This window comes from Maylandia zebra, linkage group LG5 (genome assembly GCF_041146795.1).
Source record: "Maylandia zebra isolate NMK-2024a linkage group LG5, Mzebra_GT3a, whole genome shotgun sequence".
Lineage (NCBI taxonomy): Eukaryota > Metazoa > Chordata > Actinopteri > Cichliformes > Cichlidae > Maylandia > Maylandia zebra.
The window spans coordinates 22,960,970-22,981,674 of record NC_135171.1 but is presented as its reverse complement, the minus strand read 5'-3'; the positions used below and the strand labels follow the sequence as shown (position 1 = coordinate 22,981,674).

General features: G+C 38.2%; 2 protein-coding genes across 6 annotated transcripts; one reads left to right on the top strand and one right to left on the bottom strand.

The window, feature by feature from the left end:
• Positions 1-1,573: 1,573 nt before the first annotated feature.
• Positions 1,574-18,417, bottom strand: LOC112434845 (uncharacterized). Of its 5 annotated transcripts, none has more exons than XM_076884022.1 (21): positions 18,337-18,417; positions 15,790-15,837; positions 15,496-15,540; positions 15,026-15,322; positions 13,762-13,788; positions 12,818-13,132; positions 11,205-11,252; positions 11,050-11,112; positions 10,802-10,858; positions 8,530-8,577; positions 8,373-8,432; positions 7,356-7,418; positions 7,143-7,193; positions 6,989-7,051; positions 6,777-6,878; positions 6,492-6,510; positions 6,169-6,188; positions 6,020-6,060; positions 5,807-5,873; positions 2,451-2,491; positions 1,574-2,352 (listed from the first exon to the last, which is right to left on the bottom strand). In XM_076884022.1, exons 1-21 carry the CDS (start codon positions 18,356-18,358, stop codon positions 2,260-2,262), a joined length of 1,590 nt encoding a protein of 529 aa, XP_076740137.1. In that variant the 5' UTR covers positions 18,359-18,417; the 3' UTR covers positions 1,574-2,259. The 5 variants fall into 5 exon arrangements, with proteins under 5 accessions (XP_076740137.1, XP_024658341.2, XP_076740138.1 ...); XM_024802573.2 differs by having other exon boundaries at positions 6,989-7,048; XM_076884023.1 differs by having other exon boundaries at positions 7,356-7,415.
• A 615-nt stretch (positions 18,418-19,032) lies between these two features.
• Positions 19,033-20,636, top strand: h1m (linker histone H1M). Its single transcript, XM_024802570.2, has 5 exons — positions 19,033-19,254; positions 19,329-19,564; positions 19,638-19,737; positions 19,813-19,862; positions 20,334-20,636. The coding sequence occupies exons 1-5, from the start codon at positions 19,161-19,163 to the stop codon at positions 20,553-20,555; spliced, it is 702 nt and encodes a 233-aa protein (XP_024658338.2). The 5' UTR covers positions 19,033-19,160; the 3' UTR covers positions 20,556-20,636.
• The last annotated feature ends 69 nt before the right edge of the window (positions 20,637-20,705 follow it).

The following is a 20,705-nucleotide window of genomic DNA, read 5'->3' as shown; positions in this document are numbered from 1 at the left end:
CATGAGTACATTTGTGTCATTTCTGTTGCTATGGGCTTAGTTTCCCAGATGTCTGTCCTAGCCTGTTTGGCGCCCTGGGCGAACACTCCCTCTGGCGCGCCCCCCCCCCCCCCCCCTCCACACACACACACACACACACACACACACACACACACACACACACACACAGACAAAACATATTAAGGATTGTACATTAACATAAAGCTGTTGTACACACACACACACACACATATGAAGAGAGAGAGAGTATGCATAGTATGCAAACGGCTACCAAACAGCCATCATAATTCGTCATACAATGAGAACAGGACAAATCAACAATTGACAAGGACTAATTAATATTAAAATCTTTAACATAATGCATTGTTTGAAGTTGAGTCTGTTACTGTTACTATTTTTACCATTTCTTCTTGCAGCAACTGTAACGCACATAATTTCCTTAGGGATTAATAAAGTATTCTGATTCTGATTGTTTCAGGATGACCTGCCATTATCCAATGACATCTGCATACCTGCATCTTTTGCTCGTTTCTCCTCCTCTTCTTTTCTCTTTTTTTCTAAACTGAGGACCTGATGGCTTTGAACTTTTCTTGTCCATCTTCCATTGGTTTTAATTTTGCGCCCCAGTATGAACACCCATCCCTCAACCCAAGGATCACCACAACATGATCTAACACACCTAAACCTTAGTTCACAGATTCACTTTGTCTAGGGTGCATTTCTGAGATTTCACACAACCCAGGATTCAAATCATGGGCTTGGATTTACAACATTATAAATGAAATGTGCTCTATTTGGAAGCAGCCGCCCCCCTCCCCTTTCGACGGGTTGTGTGTGAGACTTTAAATCATCAAACTGTAAATTTTAAATTGTTATTGATCCCTTTATCCCGAGTCCTAAAGTGTATATTTATTTTCTTACTCTTCTTATATATATTGTTTGTTTACTTGCACTGCTGTAACTGGAGCCTCGTCATCTCGTCTGTCTATATACTGGACTGTATGTAGCGGAGATGAGAATAAAGTTTACTTTGACTTCAGCAGCGAGCAGGCGCACCGAGGGCTCTCGCGCTCACTTTTCGTGTATAGAATTTCGAAAAAACATCGGTGCAAATTATAAGTCTGTATCTGTCTGGTGTTTTCGTGTTTGTTGGTTTGTTTTTATTTTGTTTTATTTTGCGAGTTGGTTATTAGATGCTGCTCCAGCCGGTCAGAGAATCCCCCGCCGCCCCGCCCTCTCCTCTCTGCGCCACAAGCAGCAGGCGCACCTCGCAGACGAAGGGCGCCCTTACTCCCAGGAAATGGGCGATAGAAAACCGATCGGTGCCTATGCCATTCCCAATATGCGCTGGCTGACGTCGGGGCAGCATGAGTACGAGCATTTTTTTTTTTTTTTGCCGATGCCCGTGATGCCGCTCCCCACCACGATGCCGCCCCGGGGAACCGCCCGTGTCACCCGTATCAAAAACCGCTACTGTCTGTGTGGCAACATGTGGCAGTAAAGAACTCAAGAGTTTTAATAACAGGGACACCATCATGGGAATTTAACCAAGAGAATATTTATTTCAAACCAGTACAAATAACACACAGTTATACTTGATTAAGACCTTAAGAAGTTATTTTTTCTAATATTCATTTTAAAAATATTCACACATGTTTGAATCCCAGTTTGGTGTTGTGGTTTTCCTGTAAGCAGAGGTCCAGGGAATTACTTTACCTCGAATGTACATCTCAGTTTTACACACACTGTTACTACAGTGCAGTTCAAACCAGGGCTGCACTGACAACCACTAACCACTGAAGAGAAAGTCTCCACCGTTACAGCCCAGCTACAGCCACTTTAGGCCCTCAGCTCTGGTCAAAGCAAAAGCAACAAAAACAAAAAAGTAACCCCTACTGTTCCTAACCCAGATACAAAAGCAGCCTCCTGCCAGTGTCTAACAAATATTTCATAGAATAAAATACAAAAGTGGAAAAGGGTCATTACTTGGATACACTATATGCAAAAAAAATAGTTTCAGGAAAAATGCTGTGCAAAAATTTTGAGCCAAACACAGATAGCAATTTGACATTAACCAGGCAGAATATATCCAATTACAAAATGTTGTGCTAACATTGATTAGAACAAAAACACGGTTTCAATCTTAACTTGCAGCTTCTGCAGAATACAGTTTGTTCAAGGGACAAAAAACATTTCCAGTACTGACAGAGTGACAGTGGGCATTTGGTTCCATTACTGAAAATAAAATAATAAGCATCATCAATGTGCCTGCAGCATGCTGTAGGTCATGTCCTGTGAGACTGGTGCAGCTGGTTTCTCAGCGATGGTGGCGTATGGATGATAAATATCAAACTAGAAAAGAAAGAACACAGCTGTGTGAGTCATTTACGTCTCGCATCTTCAAAGCCAAATAACAAACATCTTAATTACTGAACCTTTGTCTCACTTACATCTTGATCTTTCCTTTCTTGTTTATTCAGTTTCTCAGCACCTGCAATTAAAAGAATCACAAACTAAAACTGCTGTTTTAGACAGATACAAAGTGCAAGAAGAACTGAAGTAATACAGTTTTGTTCTATTCCTGCACAAATATGACCTGGTGTACTTCCCCATGTACTGAAGGGCATACACCACATGTTACTGTCATTTCACTATTCTTTTTTTTCTTTAAGAGGACCTGAAACATTGGGATCTTTTGTTGGTGTTTTTCATGCAACAGATAAAAGCAACAATGTAACTGAAAGATTTGCTTTTTCATTGGTGCAACTCTTTAAATTATATAGTATTCACTTTGTCATACTTTGAAAGAAACACAGCAACTAAACAACTAAACCTGCAGATAAACTGAGGAAGAGTTGGGAGTTCGCCTTGTAATCGGAAGGTTGCTGGTTCGAGCCCCGGCTCGGACAGTCTCGGTCGTTGTGTCCTTGTCATTGTCTCGGTCTCAAGACACTTCACCTGTTGCCTACTGGTGGTGGTCAGAGGGCCCGGTGGCGCCAGTGTCTCTGTCAGTGCGCCCCAGGGTGGCTGTGGCTACAATGTAGCTTGCCATCACCAGTGTGTGAATGGGTGGATGACTGGATGTGTAAAGCGCTTTGGGGTCCTTAGGGACTAGTAAAAGCGCTATATAAATACAGGCCATTTACCATATTGTACATTCTCTATATAGCAGTAGGGACTGCAGGGATTAGGGACACTGAGGGTCCTGCAGCACCCCCTGGTGGATGGTGGATGTCCACAAATATAATTAAAAACGGTGTAGTTGTGTGTTATGTTACAAGGTCTTTGCAGATAAAGTGCTGCCATATTGAACTACTTTTCAAACACGTTTCATCAAACATGCATAACAATGTACAATTTACAACATTTATATAAATATTAGAGGTGCAACGATACTCGTATCGATATTGAACCGTTCGATACAGTGCTTTCGGTTCGGTACGCATATGTATCGAACAATACAAAATTTTTAATTTATTTTATCAACTTTTCTTCTGACGATGCTGTCTGTGTTGAGCGCTCAGTGGATCTGCGCTCGACAGTGCAGCCTAGGCGGAGTAGTCGAACGCAGATTCACTGAGTGCAGGGCAAGCTAGCGAGACAGAAGTTAAGCTCTGGTTGCAACATGGCAAATTGAACCTCCCCCACCCTCATTCAGATGTGGCGTTTCGAACCAATTTGGTTTTCATGTGAAGTATGACCCTGAAGGTAAGCGCGTCATGGACTAAAGTAAAACAGTATGTCGGATGTGCCACGCAATGCTCAATTACATGGGTGGGAACCAGGGCTGGACTGGGACAAAAAATCAGCCCGGGCATTTTGACTAGTGACCGGCCCACCATGGTATTATAGGAAAAGCCATAAAGCCTTTATAATCAACTTAAACCTACACCACCCTCCCTATTCTGGTATTCTAAACGGTCTTTAGCAAAAATATAAAACAACCTAATTTATAATTACATATACCTAACTAATAGGGTTGCCAACTCCCAGCAGAAAAAAAAAGGGAATCACTCCCCCACCCTCTGTTTCAAGATACTTAATTGACAAAACTGATTTTAATTTAATGCACATATCAAACAAATGCACAGAAATCTATTATTTTTCTCCTGTAATCAAATAGATTCAACATCTTTCTTCAACAGAATTGCAGACTCCACAGATGGTACCTTCCCAAAGGAAAGAATACTATAACTTACTAGGGTATATACTAGACTCAATATTTACTGAATACAATAATGTATTTCTATACATTTTACATCAGATGAAAACTTTGGTTGTAAGATTCAGATAAATATTTATTAAAAGCTAGACATTTTAAATGAGAATAAGAAAGAAAAGTATGGATTCTGGTGTTATTTGTCTCTCAGAAACAGTTCGTTTCTTCCCTTCAACTCATTCATGTCACCTAAAATGTAAACCTGTTTCTCCATCACCTGTTCAGCTCTGATGATTCAGTAAGGACATCTCCTGGTTTCATCTTCATGTTTCCCTCTTACCACATATCCAAACCGATATCATGACCAGCAGCTTTACAGCTGTGGCTCCAACGAACATCAGCTGATACTTGAAATTAACATTAAATAAATTCTACCGACAGCTGATCAAGCTTAAACGTGCTGCTGTTGTTTAGCGCGACATCTGCTGGTTCCCTCTTTCTGGAGAGAAAAGCCGATCAGCTGATCATTGATCAGTTTCATGACTGAATTAGCAATTTTCTAGCTGAAGTAGTGATGAAATTGTGTTCCTTTTCACCTCAACTTTAAATTTCGACCTCCTCTGCTGTAACTGGTCAAGCCCAGAGTCGATCATGACCAACTGGCCAATCCACCACCATTCATTTATATCGTTAAAAAAAAGAAAGAAATAAAACCCCATCGGCCCATAAAAATGAAAAATTACGAGTGGCCCACCGGGCAAATGCCCGGTATGCCCGATGGCCAGTCCAGCCCTGGTGGGAACTAGTGTGTTAGCGCAGTTAGCTCGTTAACGTGTTGGCCTTCCAGCCCCACGCACGGGGTGATCCGCGGTAGCTCGTTAACGGAGATTTGCCGTGTTGTGGCGTTAACGTCATTTCAACGAGATTAACACTGACAGCACTAGTGGGAACACAACGAATATGACTGCACATTTACTCCGACATCATCCTAGCGCAAAGACAAGTGGAAGCAGACAAAAACAACAAGCACGCATGCTACAAACTTTACCCGAGTCATTTAGACAGCCGTTAGCACATGATTCTCCTTATGGGGACCTGATTTGTTTAATATGCTGCTGAGAATATAGCCCAGAAGAAGCGGATAGTATAGCTTTTATTTTGGAAAGAGCCATTTCGCTGTAATAAACTCTCTTTTCCAAAGATGAGTGACTTCTCCATCAGATAGATTTATTATTTTATACCTTTGTTGTTTCAGCAACATTAAATTTAAAAACTGTACTTTTGAGTTAAAATATATATTTATAATTTTAATAAATGACAAATTAAAAAGGCATGAAAAAAAATTTTTGTATCGAAAAAATATCGAACCGTGACACCAAAGTATCGAACCGAACCGAACCGTGAATTTTGTGTATCGTTGCACCCCTAATAAATATCTATTTTCATATTGCTGTTGAGGTACCCCCAGTTTTCACACATGTCATCCTTTCAAAACCCCCTGCCTCCACATAAAACATGTTCCCACAGCTGTGGTATAATAATATAATTACAATATTGAAATTTGTCTTCCACCCTGCACTACAGTGTTTAAGTAGGTGTAAAACAAAAAGGAAAATAAAAATAAATGAATAAATAAAAACAGCTCACCGGTAGCACAGCTGGCGTCAGGTATTGAAGTGATCACACTGTAGGCTCCATCATCACCTTCAGGTAACTTTATGCAGCAGGAAAGAGGACATTAAATGAGAAAATCCATTAATAATACATTAAAGTTAAACTACCCTTAAACCTCTTGCATTTCAATTTTTGAATGTTTTGTTATATTAGTGTAGAATTTGACAAACATTTTAGTTTATTTACCATTCTTCCAGGGTCAATATTTGTCATGCACACAAAGTCATCTGCAGCAGTAGGTAAATCATAAAGCTCAGTTAACAAGTGTATAAATACTGTCCTAATATTGTATAAATCAACAACACATTGATGCTGCAACTGAATGAATTCAGTACCTTGGATGCTGGTTCTTGTCCTAAACATAAAAAAGAAAAATTAATTTAAAAATTAAACAAAAATCATATAAATGTTGAATATTCTCCATAGACCAATCGTATTACTCTGTTTGGTTACTACTTTAAAGACTGTTTTTTGATACAGGAAAGTGAATGGACTTTCTGCCCTGAAGTGCCCCGCTGCCCCTGAGCAAGGCATTTAATCCACAACTCTTCCAATAATTCTGTTTAGTTGCAGAATAAGAAAATCTAAAGTCAGTAAGTTTAACTTCCGTCTATACAAGTGATAACAAAATAATACTTGCTGAAAACAGGTTTCTTGCCTCTTTAGAGAATATCCTTCTGGAATAAACAGCAATAAAGAAGTGACAGTTAGTCTGCTGGGGTCAGATCAGCTTTACAGCCATTAATTACAAACTGACAAGCTCTGATTCAGTGAGACGTCTGTGAAACAGAAGAGCCTTTAACAACAAATCTGACTACAAAACTGCTTTTAAGAAGAAGACACTGTAGTCGGTATTAATCCACTGAGTGTGAAATGTTAATATTACACTCTAACTATCAAATACATCTGCATGATTTTACATAATAACTGATTGAGATCTCACCAGTTCTTCTTTTAGATCTGAAAACTGCCAGTACCAATAAGATGGCACCCACAGTTACACCAGAACCAACAACGACCAGCACAACAGTCAGTGTCCACATTCCTGTTTAGGAAACCACAAACACATCTCATCTCTAACTGAAAAAGAGATTAATGTCTGCTCTGATTTCTTATTAACTATTGTCACAAATAATACATCAGTAATTTAATTACCTGATGGTGAGATGACAGAAGTGGGAGAAGTGGAAGCACTGAAACTGCTGAGACTCGATTCTGCTGTAAAAGCACCAGAAATGTTTAAGATCTAAGATTTAAGAAGTGATGTGTGATGATCAGAGTTAATATTCACGTGAATTGTATGTCGTACCTGTGGTCAAGGTAAATGAGGATTTTGTGTTTGTTTTTCTTGAAACTTCTTCTACAATGTTTAGAATAAAAGCATATTTAAAAACTAAACAAAACAATATATTACACCAAAGCTCCATGTCTCTGCTTTGAGGAGGATTGCATTAATAAAGAAAAATCAATAAATTCTGATTAAATAACGCTACAATGCATAAAACCTCAGTAATTTAGTTACCTGACGATACGTCCACAGTACTGGTAGAAATGGAAGCCCTGGGTGCCGTGAGACTTGATTCTGCTGCATAAATACACAAAAAATGTTAAAGACTTTATTTATAGTGATTGTGTGATTGAGTTATCAAGTCATTTTGAACTAATAATCAAAAGTATTATCACATTAATGACTAACTATTTCTTTCCCAGCAGTATTGTTAGTTACTCAGTCGATCCACTGCTTTGTTCCAAATTCTAATATTTTGTTTATTGTTGTAAATTTAGTGCAGACATAATATGAGTGCAAATGTCTGGAGATGCTGAATAGTTCTTGTCTTTGTGTCCCTCTGGTGGTTATTTTTGTTGTTACACTCAAAACAGTACTTCTAGTTTTCTTGGTCAGCAGTCACAGGAACAATAATTAAGCTAAGAGAATTTAATGATTACAACTTTTGTTATACAGATAAGAGAAATCATGTAGGTTTTGCTCTGATAAAAATGTGTTGGTTTCTTTATTTTCCCTGTGTTATTTCAGTTTTAGAAATCCCCGTACCTCAGGGGAACAAAATAACAGTAGAGACCAGACAGTAGACAGTCGTAATTATAATAGAAATCAAGTTAATGTAACTTCTGTGCCTGACTGTGTGAGTATGTTCACTGTGCGTCTAACTGGAAAACTGATGCTAACTCTGAGGACAGAATTACTTCAGTAAATATTTTGTAATTTTAGCCATAAAAAGAAAAAAACTGTTGTCACTCTACTTAGTTCCTCTACTTTTACACGAACAGGCTCTTTCTTTACCTGCAGGAAGTTACAAATTTATGATGAAAAAAAAACATTGCTAAATTAATGGCTCAGCTGCTCAGAAGCACATTTTAGCAAATGTTTATGCTTATGTCTGAATTTTTGATGCATACCTAACAATCTTACCACTCAAAAATCGTCACGTTTTGACTACAGAGGTCGCACTAACTGTAAGGCTGACGCTAACTATTTAAATGTGCTATCAACAATTGTCACACAAAACACATCAGTTACCTGACTTAGACGGTGAGTTCACAGAAGTGGTAGAGGTGGAAGTATTTTGCTGCGGTTTTGCTGCATAAATCCACAAACATGTTTAAGATCATTTTAAGAAGTGGTGTGAAAAAAAGAAGTGATCTGGATTGATATTTAAATGTACTCTGTGTCCTACCTGTGGCTGTGGTAGATGTTGACTTTGTGGTGGTCGCTCTTGATTCTGCTTTTCACAACAGAGTAAAAGAAGACAAATAAATCAACATGACACGTTTTTTTCCTTTCACACAGTCATTTTAAAAGAAGCAATTTTGGAACTAAAAACAAATTTACTGTCACAGTACTGCAGCATTTCCACCCTAAATGCAAGGTTGAGTTAATCAGTCATCCCCCACTTTGTTTCAAACTGAAATATTTGGGGACCTGTTTTAAAATATAAAATTAGTTTTTACCTCCACCTTTACTCTGAGTCTTTACTGAAAATGTTTTATATGTCTGTTAAATATTTATCGTTCTCGTCTTTGTATTTCTCTGGTGCTTGGTGCCTGTGGTGTTGCACTCAACAGTCACATGGACAGAGTTAATTATTAAGCCAAGAAGAGAAATTATTGGAATCATGGTATTATTGTTATTCTATTAATAAAAGGTCTCTAAGATGAGACCTTTTATTATCATTCAGTGGTCAAAGAAAGGACAGAGCCAGTGGACACTGTGGATTTATTATCAGCTCAGCTATCAACGCAAATCTCTCTAACTGTGACTCTGGGGACAGTGAGCAGTTTCTTTGCACAGGAAACATTTGACACTGAAAGCTGATGTGTATTTTTTATTTTTTTTTGTTATTGTTGTTGTTGTTTTATATGTAAAGCAGTTACTGTTGCTTATCTCTTATTAGCAATAAAAAAGTAAAGTATTTCTGTTATGGGTGTAAGAGCCAACATCTCTCAGTGAAGGCTGATATTTTTCATTTATCAAGTTATTAATGGTTTTACTTTGGAAAATTAAAGCAGTGCTTTTCTGTTAATCTTATTCAGCATTTTTATTTCAGAAATCAAAAAATACTCTATAGAAGTGAGGATGAAAAACAGTAGTTTTGTATTTATTTACAAACAGATTTAATGATGAATCCTCCCCAGGTGTATCAGAATTAAAATGGCCACTGCCAGTGGCGGACTCCCTCAGACATCGGTGTGTTGGTGGTTCTTTGTGTCTGGGGATGGGCATCCAGGTACACACCGGCTCACTCCTTGGCGGCCGCTTATCGGGGCCTGGAGCCTGGGGCTCGCTCGGGCCACTTCAGAGTTGGGGTGCCCCCGGCCTCTCGGCCTGGGGCTCGGTCACTCAGGCACAGCTGGCTGCCGGCGGAGCTCACGGGCGCGTCACTGCAACTCCCCCTGGCTTCTGCTCCGCGGCTGCTGAGTGAGCCCTCATCTGGGACTCTCCTCAGCTCTTTCTGGGACAGTGGCGCAGCTGCCCCTCTGTTGGTCTTCCTTGGTCTCTTGTGTTCTGGGGGCCTCTGGATGTCTGGAGTTTTGATCTCCTCCATACCTGCTTCATGCCCTGGAGGACGGGGCTGTGGCCCCCCCACACCCTCTAGCAGATCATTACATGAAGGAACCTTTTAAAAAAACAAGCGCGTCCATGCTCACAGGTGTACACACGGGTGATCACACCCACAAACTACACCCCTTTTGGCTCCTACCTCAAAGCACACTGTGTTGTGTTGATCTTATGTGCTGCACAATAATGTTTAATATTTAGTATTTACTGTCATATTCCCATATATCATTGTGATGTTGTTTATTCTATTACTCTTGTTCTCTTCTGCTTGTTCTCTTTTTTCTTTCTCAGCAGGTGATCCAGGTGATTGATATATGCATTTTTTTTTCTGCCCATTCTGTTGGTTTTTGTTTTTTGCCCTTCTCCCCCGTCCCTCTTCTCAGCTGTTTCTCTTTCCCTCTTTCTTTCTCCCCTTCTTTCCCCCAGTCAAGTCTGTCCCGTATTCAGCAAGTGAAAATAAAATAAACAATAAAAGGTGAATCAAATGGACCATTACGGCAAGGCTGGGATGGTCAATTTGGTAAAGTAAATCCGTTGGGCATCTTTCTTTGCCTTTAGACAATAATTCTGATGGCAAAAGAGCCAAACGGGACAGGCCAAAAAAAAAAAAAAAAAAAGAATTAAAATGGCGACATAGTGTTTTATATACTCATTGCACGGATGTGTCCTTGTTGTGGAGTTCAACTGATGATGACTTTCTTTTTCTAATATGCTTAACTCAGATGAACACACTGGGAGCTGAATGAACTTAATATGTTAACATGGTGAGAATTTAATGAATGCACAAAGTACACACAGCTGCTGTATCATGGTACATAGAAAAAATCTGGTTAAAACTATTAATAAAAAAAATATTATGGATTTAAAATGATTGAATTGTTTTTACTTACCTGATGTTTTCTTGTTTGAGGTATGGTTTGATTCAGGCTTTTGAAGTTTTGGAACTTCTGAAGTGAAACAGAAACATTAAAAAAAAAATCGTGTTTTTCCATTTTTCATGTACTCATAACAAAATCACACATTGTCATCTCTACTCATGCCATGCTCTTAGGTCACACTAATTGTGGGACTCAGATTAACAGACTTTTCTATTTCTGATTAATTACTGTCACACATAACCTATCAGTAATTTAGTTACCTGATGGTGGGGTTACAGGAGTGGTATTATTGGAAGCACTGGGATTGCTGAGACTCAGTTGTGCTGCATAAATACATAAAAGGTTTGTTTGTTTTTAATTTAAAGAAAACATTCACAATGTTCTGTATGTTACTTAGATGTATAGTCTGTCTTACCTGTGGTCATGGTACATGGTGACATTGTGCATTCTTTTGCCAAAATATCTAAAAATTTTAAAAAAAAAAAGTGTTTATGTATATAAAAATGAATGTGTCTATATTTTGATGGGTGATTTTGTTGGTTGGTTTTCTTGTGTTTGCCTGTGGTGCATTGGGAGTCATCTGCCGGGTATTTAAGGAGCACTGTGACAGCTCTCGGGTGTCGGATTGTTGTCTCGGCCTTAAGTGGTAAATCATCAACCGGCTTCTATGTAGTACTTTGATTTGCACGACATTCACGGATCGTCATCTCTTCTGCTTCACTGCCCAGCCATTCTCAATCTGGAGTTATCCTGGCTAACTCTCCAAGCTACCTCCCTGCTCACCTGCGCTGCCTGGGGTCCACGTCGTCCCCACTTCAATGTCCAGCCTTAAGTACCTCGCCCAAGCCTTTAGTAAATGTGTGGCAAGTAAGCTCTCTAACTTATTCCTTGTGCAGTCTCTCGTAACTCCTTTGCTCCGTTTCTACAGGTCGCTTAACTGCATTTTCTCCTTTCCCCCTCCGGACAGTTTGAGTTCTCTGTTCAGACAGAACTGTCATGTTTGTTAAACTGAACTACAAACATTAATCGAAATGTTTGTAGTCCCAGATTTAAACCTAGTGGGGAGTCCCACTAGGTTTAAATCTGGGACTCTCCACCATTTGACCTTAGAACTGAAGAAGCTTCTCGGATGAGAGGTGAAACGTCTTCAAGCAACTTAAAGAAGTCCAGACGCTTTTCTTTGCAAGCTCCTTAGACTACGATGACCTGGATGACTGAGAACCTTCACAGACATTAATTGAAATCCTGAAATTCAGGATCTTTTTCAGAGTATACACTAAGTGACTGCAGAGATGAGGTTTTCATAAAACACCTATAAAACATGAAATTAACAAAAATACACAGCAGTCTTTAATAATAAACTCATTCATTTAGAAACTGCATTTTGTGACTACTTGTGTTTTCTTTGTCTAATATTTACATTTGTTTGAAAAATAGGAAAACAGGAAGGTTTTTACACCACTGTATGTCTTTGTAAACTACCCCTTCTTGGGAAATGACAACAATTATTGAATATTAAAAACAGATGAGATCTGTGTAGGAGATCAGAGGGTTGTAACCAAGTAGAATATTAATGATTTCATGTCAACCTCAGCTGCAGCCTTGCTCACCACTAGCACATGCTGGGCTCAATGCTCAACATTGTTAATATTTACAACGCTTACAAAATGGCTTACTAAGAGTTTAATCATAGCTGAACTGTGACTTTATTCACATCTTCTGGCACAGCTGCACTCTTATAACCACCAGTTCCAATAATTTTGAATTTTTTTTTTCAAATAAATTCAAATAATTTTGAATTTTAATGGACAAACAGGCTGAAATTCAATAAACTGAACAGAATTCAGTCAAATTAATCAGATCAACTACAAGAAAAGATGGAATAATTATACAGCGACTAAGGCACACTTTGTAAAGTTATGTCAACTTCAACATTCAGTAGCAGTTTATTTAATTAATGTTTTATTAATTTCAAAAGTAGCATCATATACACTAAAACAGGTTATGCTATGTTTCTCTTTGACTTACCTGTCATGTTGTATCGATCACTGCGAGGTGACAAAGACTTGGGTTCACTTTCCAAACTGTAATCACAGCTGGCATCCTTTTGTTGAACAAGAAGTAGATGCTTCAAAAAATCAGCAACTGGGACATAAAACTGGCAGAACCTCTGTTTGGTTTTTCTCCTGCTTTCCTTGGAGACAGTTTGATTTAGGACTGGACGACTTGCTTCTCCAAAGTACAAATTACATCTTGTATCATTTTTCACAGATCCAGGCAGAGAGCATGTGATGAGAACATATTCTCCATTAAAATGCTGAACACTCATCTCTGGTTTCTGACCTGCATGAAGATCAATGTATCGTCATTAAGTATCAGTCACATACTCGTCATGTTTCAACAGTGCAATAATAAAACAGTGTTGACATTCACAGAAGTCCTACTGTAACACTGAGTCATCATGTTTTATAATTTACATTAACATACATGTGTAATGTTAGAGTTTAATCTAAACTGAAATGAGAAACTGTCTGTCACTTCGTACGCTGACAAAGATTGTGTTACTGTGTGAAGAGGGAGAATTCACATCTGCATACTGCACAGTGTAAAAACATCTCACTTTGCCCTCAGAGGGTGACCTCTGATGTGGCACTAACAGCATTTCAGTTCCTGTCTGTGTCTGTAAACGTGAGAAACCTTTGATAGTTTCTTGCTCCCCAGTATAAAATAACCTAAACATATTGAAGCAGATGATGGTGGCTGACAGTGACTGAGTCTGTCTCTGAGATCACTGTTGCATTGGTCCAAGACACGCTAAACAATAAGAGGTAAAGAGGCGTTTTATCAAAAATATAATTGTTAAATATGACAGTGAGAAATTATGATTTCAGTAAAGAGCAACTCATCAGAAGAAAAACATGTTAAATGTTTAAAGAACAGCTTGAAATTAAAATAGTAAATTGTGGACTGACCTTGTCCTTGAAGCTCAGGTGAGGAAACTGTCAGAAAAAAATGACAAGGTAAATATATATATTAATAAGTAAAAAAAATATAAATAAAATGTAGAAACATTTTTTATTGTATCAGAGTCCAGATAGAAGTCAAGATCAATTTAATTTAACACAGGGAAATTTCTTTTGGACTCCATACTGAATTTTCTCAATACAAATAAAAATACAAATAAACAAAACACACACACACTGCATAAACACTCAACACAAAACCAGCCATCAAAAATTATTGCTACATAAAATGCAAAAACTTTCAGGATGTTTAACTTACTCACGAAGATGACAAATAACAGGAGTCCAGACATGATGAAGCTGAAAACTACAACTGTCCAGAAGTCTGACTGATACACTCGATCAATCATTTTGCAGAACTTACACAGAGTAAAACCACAGGAAGTAACAGTGCTGAAACTCCCACATAAAGACCACAAGCTACACAGTGAACAGGCTTTTGAAAGTGCCTATAGATGTTAGCCTGAGCTAAAACCACAGGAAATAAAGAAAAGGAGAACATGTTTTACACCATTTCTGTTGCTGTGGCTTTCTGTGATCCAGATACAGATCCAGGCAGAGAGCAAGTGATGAGAACATATTCTCCATTAAAATGCTGAACGCTCATCTGTGGTGTTTGACCTACATGAAGATCAATGCAGTATCATTAGATATCAGTCACATATTCTGCATGTTTTACCAGTACAAAAACGACGACAGCGGTGATAATCACAACTGTCCTACTATAACACTCAGTCATCATATTTTACAACTGACGTTAACATTTTTCGATCCCCTGAAATTTCTTTTAACACCACATGGAGGCTGAAATGTATTTTACATGTATTCGACGAATCAGTAAAATTTGACATTCAGCCTTCTCAGATGATGCGTGAGAAACACATGTTGAACTGGTTAAATATCAGCTGGACCATCACATCATGTCTGTTAATATGAACACACAGAAAGGTGTAACTGAAATCCATCATAATTTTATCATAACAGGTTTTTATATGAAATACAAACAGTGATTCTGTATCAGGTTTTTGTATCTGCAAATTTAGTTCAGTGTAGTAGGCTAGATGTTTATAACCAGAGACCTGCAAAGTAATAACTGACAACAACTGTAATTAACTTTAACATACTCTCCTAAACATGAAGCACTGTCCACCAGATTCCTGCTAAAGGTAATTGTATGATAAATGATCTAATAACAGGAAGAAGAGTCTCTTACTTTGTATGGTGATGGAGGATGTGTCACTGTGCGGTGAAGGAGAATTCACAGCTCCATATTTCACTGTGTAAAAGCATCTGACTTTGACCTCAGCAGGTGATCTCTGATGTGACATAAACAGCAGTTCAGTTCCTGTCAGTGTCTGTAGACACGAGTTGCCTTTGTTACTTTGTTGCTCCCCAGTATAAAAATAACAGTGATGAACTGAGGCAGATGCTGGTGCCTGACAGTGTAATGTGACTGAGTCTGTCTCTGAGATCAATGATGTGCTCACTGTCAGTGTTGGTGGAAGAAGAGCTGAAAGATTACAGGGAAATACATGTATCAAATATCTAAAAGGTTATTATGACAACACACTTTGTTGTAAACAAACAGTGTGGGAAAACTTCGTTTGGTTATTTGCAGACTGTATCAGTTCATATGATGCTAAAAGAACAGTTTGAAATTAAAACTGTAAATTGCAGACTGACCTTGGACTTGATACTCATGAGAGGAAGCTGTCAGAAATAACATGTCTAACAAGGGAAATACATGCATGTGTTAATAACTGGATATGAACACATATGTAACATTTAAACAATTAAACTGTTAAAGTTTGAGTTAGTTCTTGCTCAGAGTCTGTATAAATGCAGATTTAATCCAACAAGAACAATAGTTTCTCAATAAACGAACCTGCATAGAATCACCAGCCATGAAAAATGTAGGTAATTTGCAAAGATGACCCTGAGTTCATTTATGGTGAAATCTACAGAGAATTGACTTACTCATGAGGATGGCAAACAGCAGGTGTCCAGCCATGATGAAGCTGAATACTGCAACAGCCAAATTAAACAGACTGATTGTTATTTTGCAGCACTTGTTCAAACTAAAAAGACAGGAAGCAACAGCACTGAACAACAGCCAAAGGCCACAACGATGCAGCTTTCGAAAGTACCCATACGTGTTTTACTGAGAAACAAAGAACCACAGCAGAGGGGTGAAAAGAAGCTAATGAGAAGAGCACATTTGAGCATCATTTACTTTGAATTTGTGTGGGTTAAAGGCCTCACTATCTGCACACATGCATCACTTGCATTTATTTTCAAAGCACTGCAACACATGAAGTATTCACAAGTTAGTTCATAAGACAGTAAAGCGCACATTTTAGCTTTTGTATCTGCTGTTACCTGATAAACCTGTTACCTGATATTCTGCCTCTTTACTGAGCAGTCTAAATGTTTTCTTGCTTCATATATAGATTCATTCAAAGTTTCAGTGATGAGAGGTCAAATCAAATTTAGTTCCTGCCCTTTAGCTCTATTAAATAAATGTATTTATGACAACACTGAAGTCACAATGATGGTTTTTACTGAAATAGAGATTTTTAACACCTCTACAACACATCATATACATCTGCTTTTGATACAGACAAATGTGCGCACTGAACAACAGCTGAAACGATGTTCAACATTCTCAAAAATGGGACTCAGTTTTTTCAGAGGGAGAACGATACATTCAGAAAGTGCCGCATTCACTGAAAACACTACATCCAGATGAACAGAATCAACATTTGGCGATTTTCTTACTTGAATGATTGAGTATGCATAAAGATGTTCAACATTGCACTATCAGACTAAGTTTAATTACATCTGCACTCTCGGATAATACTGAAATAATGTTACAATCATGACCATGATCGACATGATTTTTTTAACCAACTTGCAACCCAGAGACAATAACAGAGCGCTCTACATATCCAACATTTAAGACATCTCAATCAGTGGCTCATTGCAAATCATCAGCCTCTTTTTTAAGTAATGTCTGCTTGATATGTTATTTGTGTTTCTTTTGTTGTATGTCTGTAGACACATGAACGCATGGAGACTATATTCATATGAAGGTGGAGGAGAAAAGATGCAAAATGGAGCCCACTACATTGTATCTTTTAGGGTTACTGGAGCTGTTGTTTCTCTATGAAATAGACAAAATAGAAATAAAGTCGCATAATGTAATGGTGCATGCTGCATGCAAATTCAATAAATGGATGAAGAACTAATATTAAATGCACGAGTGGTTAATTCATTTTCTCAAGGGACCACATGGGAAATTGGGACTGTTGTGAAGGGCTGCATCAATAAGCTGGACTCAGTTCTGTTTAATACTAATGTTATCCGATTATAAGCTTACCACAAGAGTCCCAGTGTCCTGTGTGGCCCCAGAGGAAAATTCATAAAACATACTCTGAGTGGAAAACCCATCATGTCACCACTACATTGTGTTTTCAGAGGAGCCGCGGCTGAGTTTCTGAAGTCCTCAATATAAACATATCAAAGCCATTCTTTGTTTGTAGGCATTTCAAGACCCAAGGCTGAACTCAAGCATGAACTCATCCTCACCTACGCAAACATTTTTACACTCATCACAAGTCTGCCTCTGCAGTCACTGAGCAATCTAAATTTGATTTTGCTTCATATGTAAATTAGATACAAAGTTTCAGTGATGAGTTGTGAGTACAAATTTAGTTCCTGTCCTTTTTCTCTAGGAGGTAATTTTATCTATGAGAACACAGAAGCCACTAAGGCGGTTATTACTAAAGTAAAGATCATTTTCGCACGTCTACAATGTGTGACACGCATCTGCTTTTGACACAGACACAAGTGTGCACACTGAGATAGCAAACAATAGTTGTTCAACATTGTGCTATCAGTCTAAATTTGATGAATTCTGCATTGAGCATTGATATTGTTTCTTAATCAGTTTTGCACCCTCAGATAATATTGAGATAATATTAACAACATGACCAGAGAACTTCAATAATAAAGCTAAACAGCAACAAAAATAGGAAGCATCTCAAACACTGGCTGATAGCAAACCAGGTGTGTGACCACCCAGAACTCATTTAAGTATTTATTTTTGTTGTATATCTTTATGTCTTTGTTCATTTTAATGTTTTATGTGACGTGGCCTGGGACTACAGATATAAATGATGAGTTTGGTTATAACCTGGCATCTTTTAATTTTGGCATACTGATGTACATCAACATGCAATTATCCAGTTAGATAAAGAAAAACATTTCATTTAATCAATACTGAATTCTGACATTGTTTTTTAATCACTTTTGTGGCTTTCAACTCATATTAAAAGGCAAATTACTAACAATACTCAATACTTCAGAGTATTGTACTTCTGTATCTACAGCCAGGATAAATTGTGTAATGATGTTGAAATATATTATCCTTATTAAACTTCTTATTATTCATTTAACTCACGTTAAATACTTTTTAGAATATTTTATTTAGCTTGAAATTATGTCTGGGGAATTTTCTCCTACCTCTGTGATGTCCTGCCTCCATCCAGCCTAGACTGTAGCTTTGAACTGCTTATAGCTAAAGGAAAATTCTCTGTGTAATGCATTTGCACCAACTACAAAAGAAAATACAAAAACACAATGTGAATAAAGCACGTGAAATTTTAGAAACCTGTCAACAGCTTGTTTAAAACTAAAAATGATTAAATTCACATCTCAAAAGCTAATTTTGAGCATAACATTTAACCACCTAAAACAGTTTATTTTACTATTACAAATATCATCATAAAGAGGTGCAAAAGGTTGCATAAAGTGCCAAATACAGTCAGCAAAGATATGTATGTGATAAAGTGCGTTTCAGTCCCTGGGTAGGTTGTCTCTTGGTCATAAATCCGTGATTTTTAAATATTATTCCCAAAATCTCGATCAGCCAATTAAAGCATACGTCACTGTCGTCACACCGTCAAGTTTAATCAGTATTTAACATTGATCCGACATTTATTTAGGTCTGAGATTTCAGTCTCAGCCACAACGACGATTCAAATAAAAAGGCAGCGTTGTTTTAATGTCGCCTTGCTATCTGTGCATTTGAAGCACTGCTTGGGTGTTTTGACACCGGATGAGGTGACAGGATTCAGTGATAACACATGAAGTTGGATGAATCCGCGGTGGCTTTCAAATCCTAATTTACCACACCTGGTGCGATGCGGTTCACCTGGTCTCATTATACCGGAAACAACTGCATAAAAACGGAGACAGTTGCCAAATAAAAGGAGAGTACGCATATTTTAAGACTTTAGCTTGTCTGCCTTTATTGTGTCCTGTTTTTAAATTTAGATTTTAGTGAAATGCCTCCCAAAAGGCCACCAGCATACTCCACTGAGCCGTCTGATTCATCCACAAGCGAGGCGTCGGTGGATGAGAAGCCGGAAAAGAAATCAGGTCTGTGCGCAAAAGGCGAAAATCTTTAAGATGGAACGAACTTTAAAAATTATATGTAAATTTACTCTGCGTAGATGCTGCGCCTCATCCATCCACGGCGATCATGGTGAAAGAAGCACTTCAAGCGTTGGACTCGCGCAAAGGGGTTTCATCCCAGGCGATACTGAAGTATATCACAGAAAAATATCCGTCGGTGGATTTGGCGAGGCTGAAGACTTTAGTTCGCAAAAACCTGAAGAAGGGAGTGGAAAATGGGACGCTGGTGAAGCCTGGAAACTCCAGCGCGACAATGGCCACGAGGAGATTTAGGGTAAGAGGTTACATCTGCAGCTGGGTTCAAACGAAGAGTTCAAATGTCAATTACGGGTTTCGTCTTTATTAAGCTTGCACCGAAGCCTAAACCAAAAGCCGAAAACGCAGAGCCCAGTGTGAAGAAGTCTCCAAAAGCAGCCAAGGATGGAGCCAAGAAGCCCAGGAAAGCGGGTATGAATGACCGTTAAACCTCGAGCGAGCAGTAATTTAAGCTGTTACTCGGTGTCAACTCGTCATTTCTTACAGGTGCCACAAAGAAGAAAGACGCTGCAAATGGACAAACAAAGTCCAAAGAGGTGAGCGGACGCAAGTTTGGCTTTAGATGGGAAGTTGACTCTTCATGTATTTAAGAATGTGGATGAATCTCATGGTAATTTACATCTATATTCATGGTCAGAATGTTACTTTTGCAGAACTATAAATTTCAACAAAATGTACAGCCTCACTAGAGAAAAATCCAAAATTGCACAATAGACTTGAGCATTTATTTTAAGCCAGATGTAGCAAATTTGATGTATTTTACTTACATATGACTTGATTTGGAGTGTGTTTGATCATTTGTCAGATTCATCTTAAAGTGAATTTTCTGGCAATTGCGTTACAATTCAAGCTTTAAGGGGTTAATGGCTTGGTAAAGTGTCCTGAACATGTCAGTTTTCATAGGATCTCTTATTTGTCTGGTAAAGTAGTTTACATTCTCTCCAGTGGTCATAAAATTCTGACATTCAATCTACTGCTGTCTCCTAAATTCCCCTTTTGCCTTTTAGGACTCAAAGCCTCCCAAAAAGTTGAAGGATGAAGAGGCTTCTACATCAAAGGTTGCTCCAGCGAAGAAGCCAAAGGCTAAAAAAGCTAAACCGACTGGGGATGGTGAGGAAACTGCTGACTCGACCAAGACTAAAGCAAAGAAAACAAAGGAGTCAAAGCCTGGAAAGGCCAAGGTTGCCAAAGCGGACAGTAAAGTGGCTTCTAAATCAAGCGGAAAATGAGGGACAAAGTCTGAAGATTGAACTTGTAATTCTAGACTGTTTTTATATCGTTTATCAAATAAATCTAAGTTTTTAGCTCGAGTGCATTTCAGTATATTCTAATTACCTTTAATACTAGACTATACAATAACTAACCCCAAGCATTGCAAA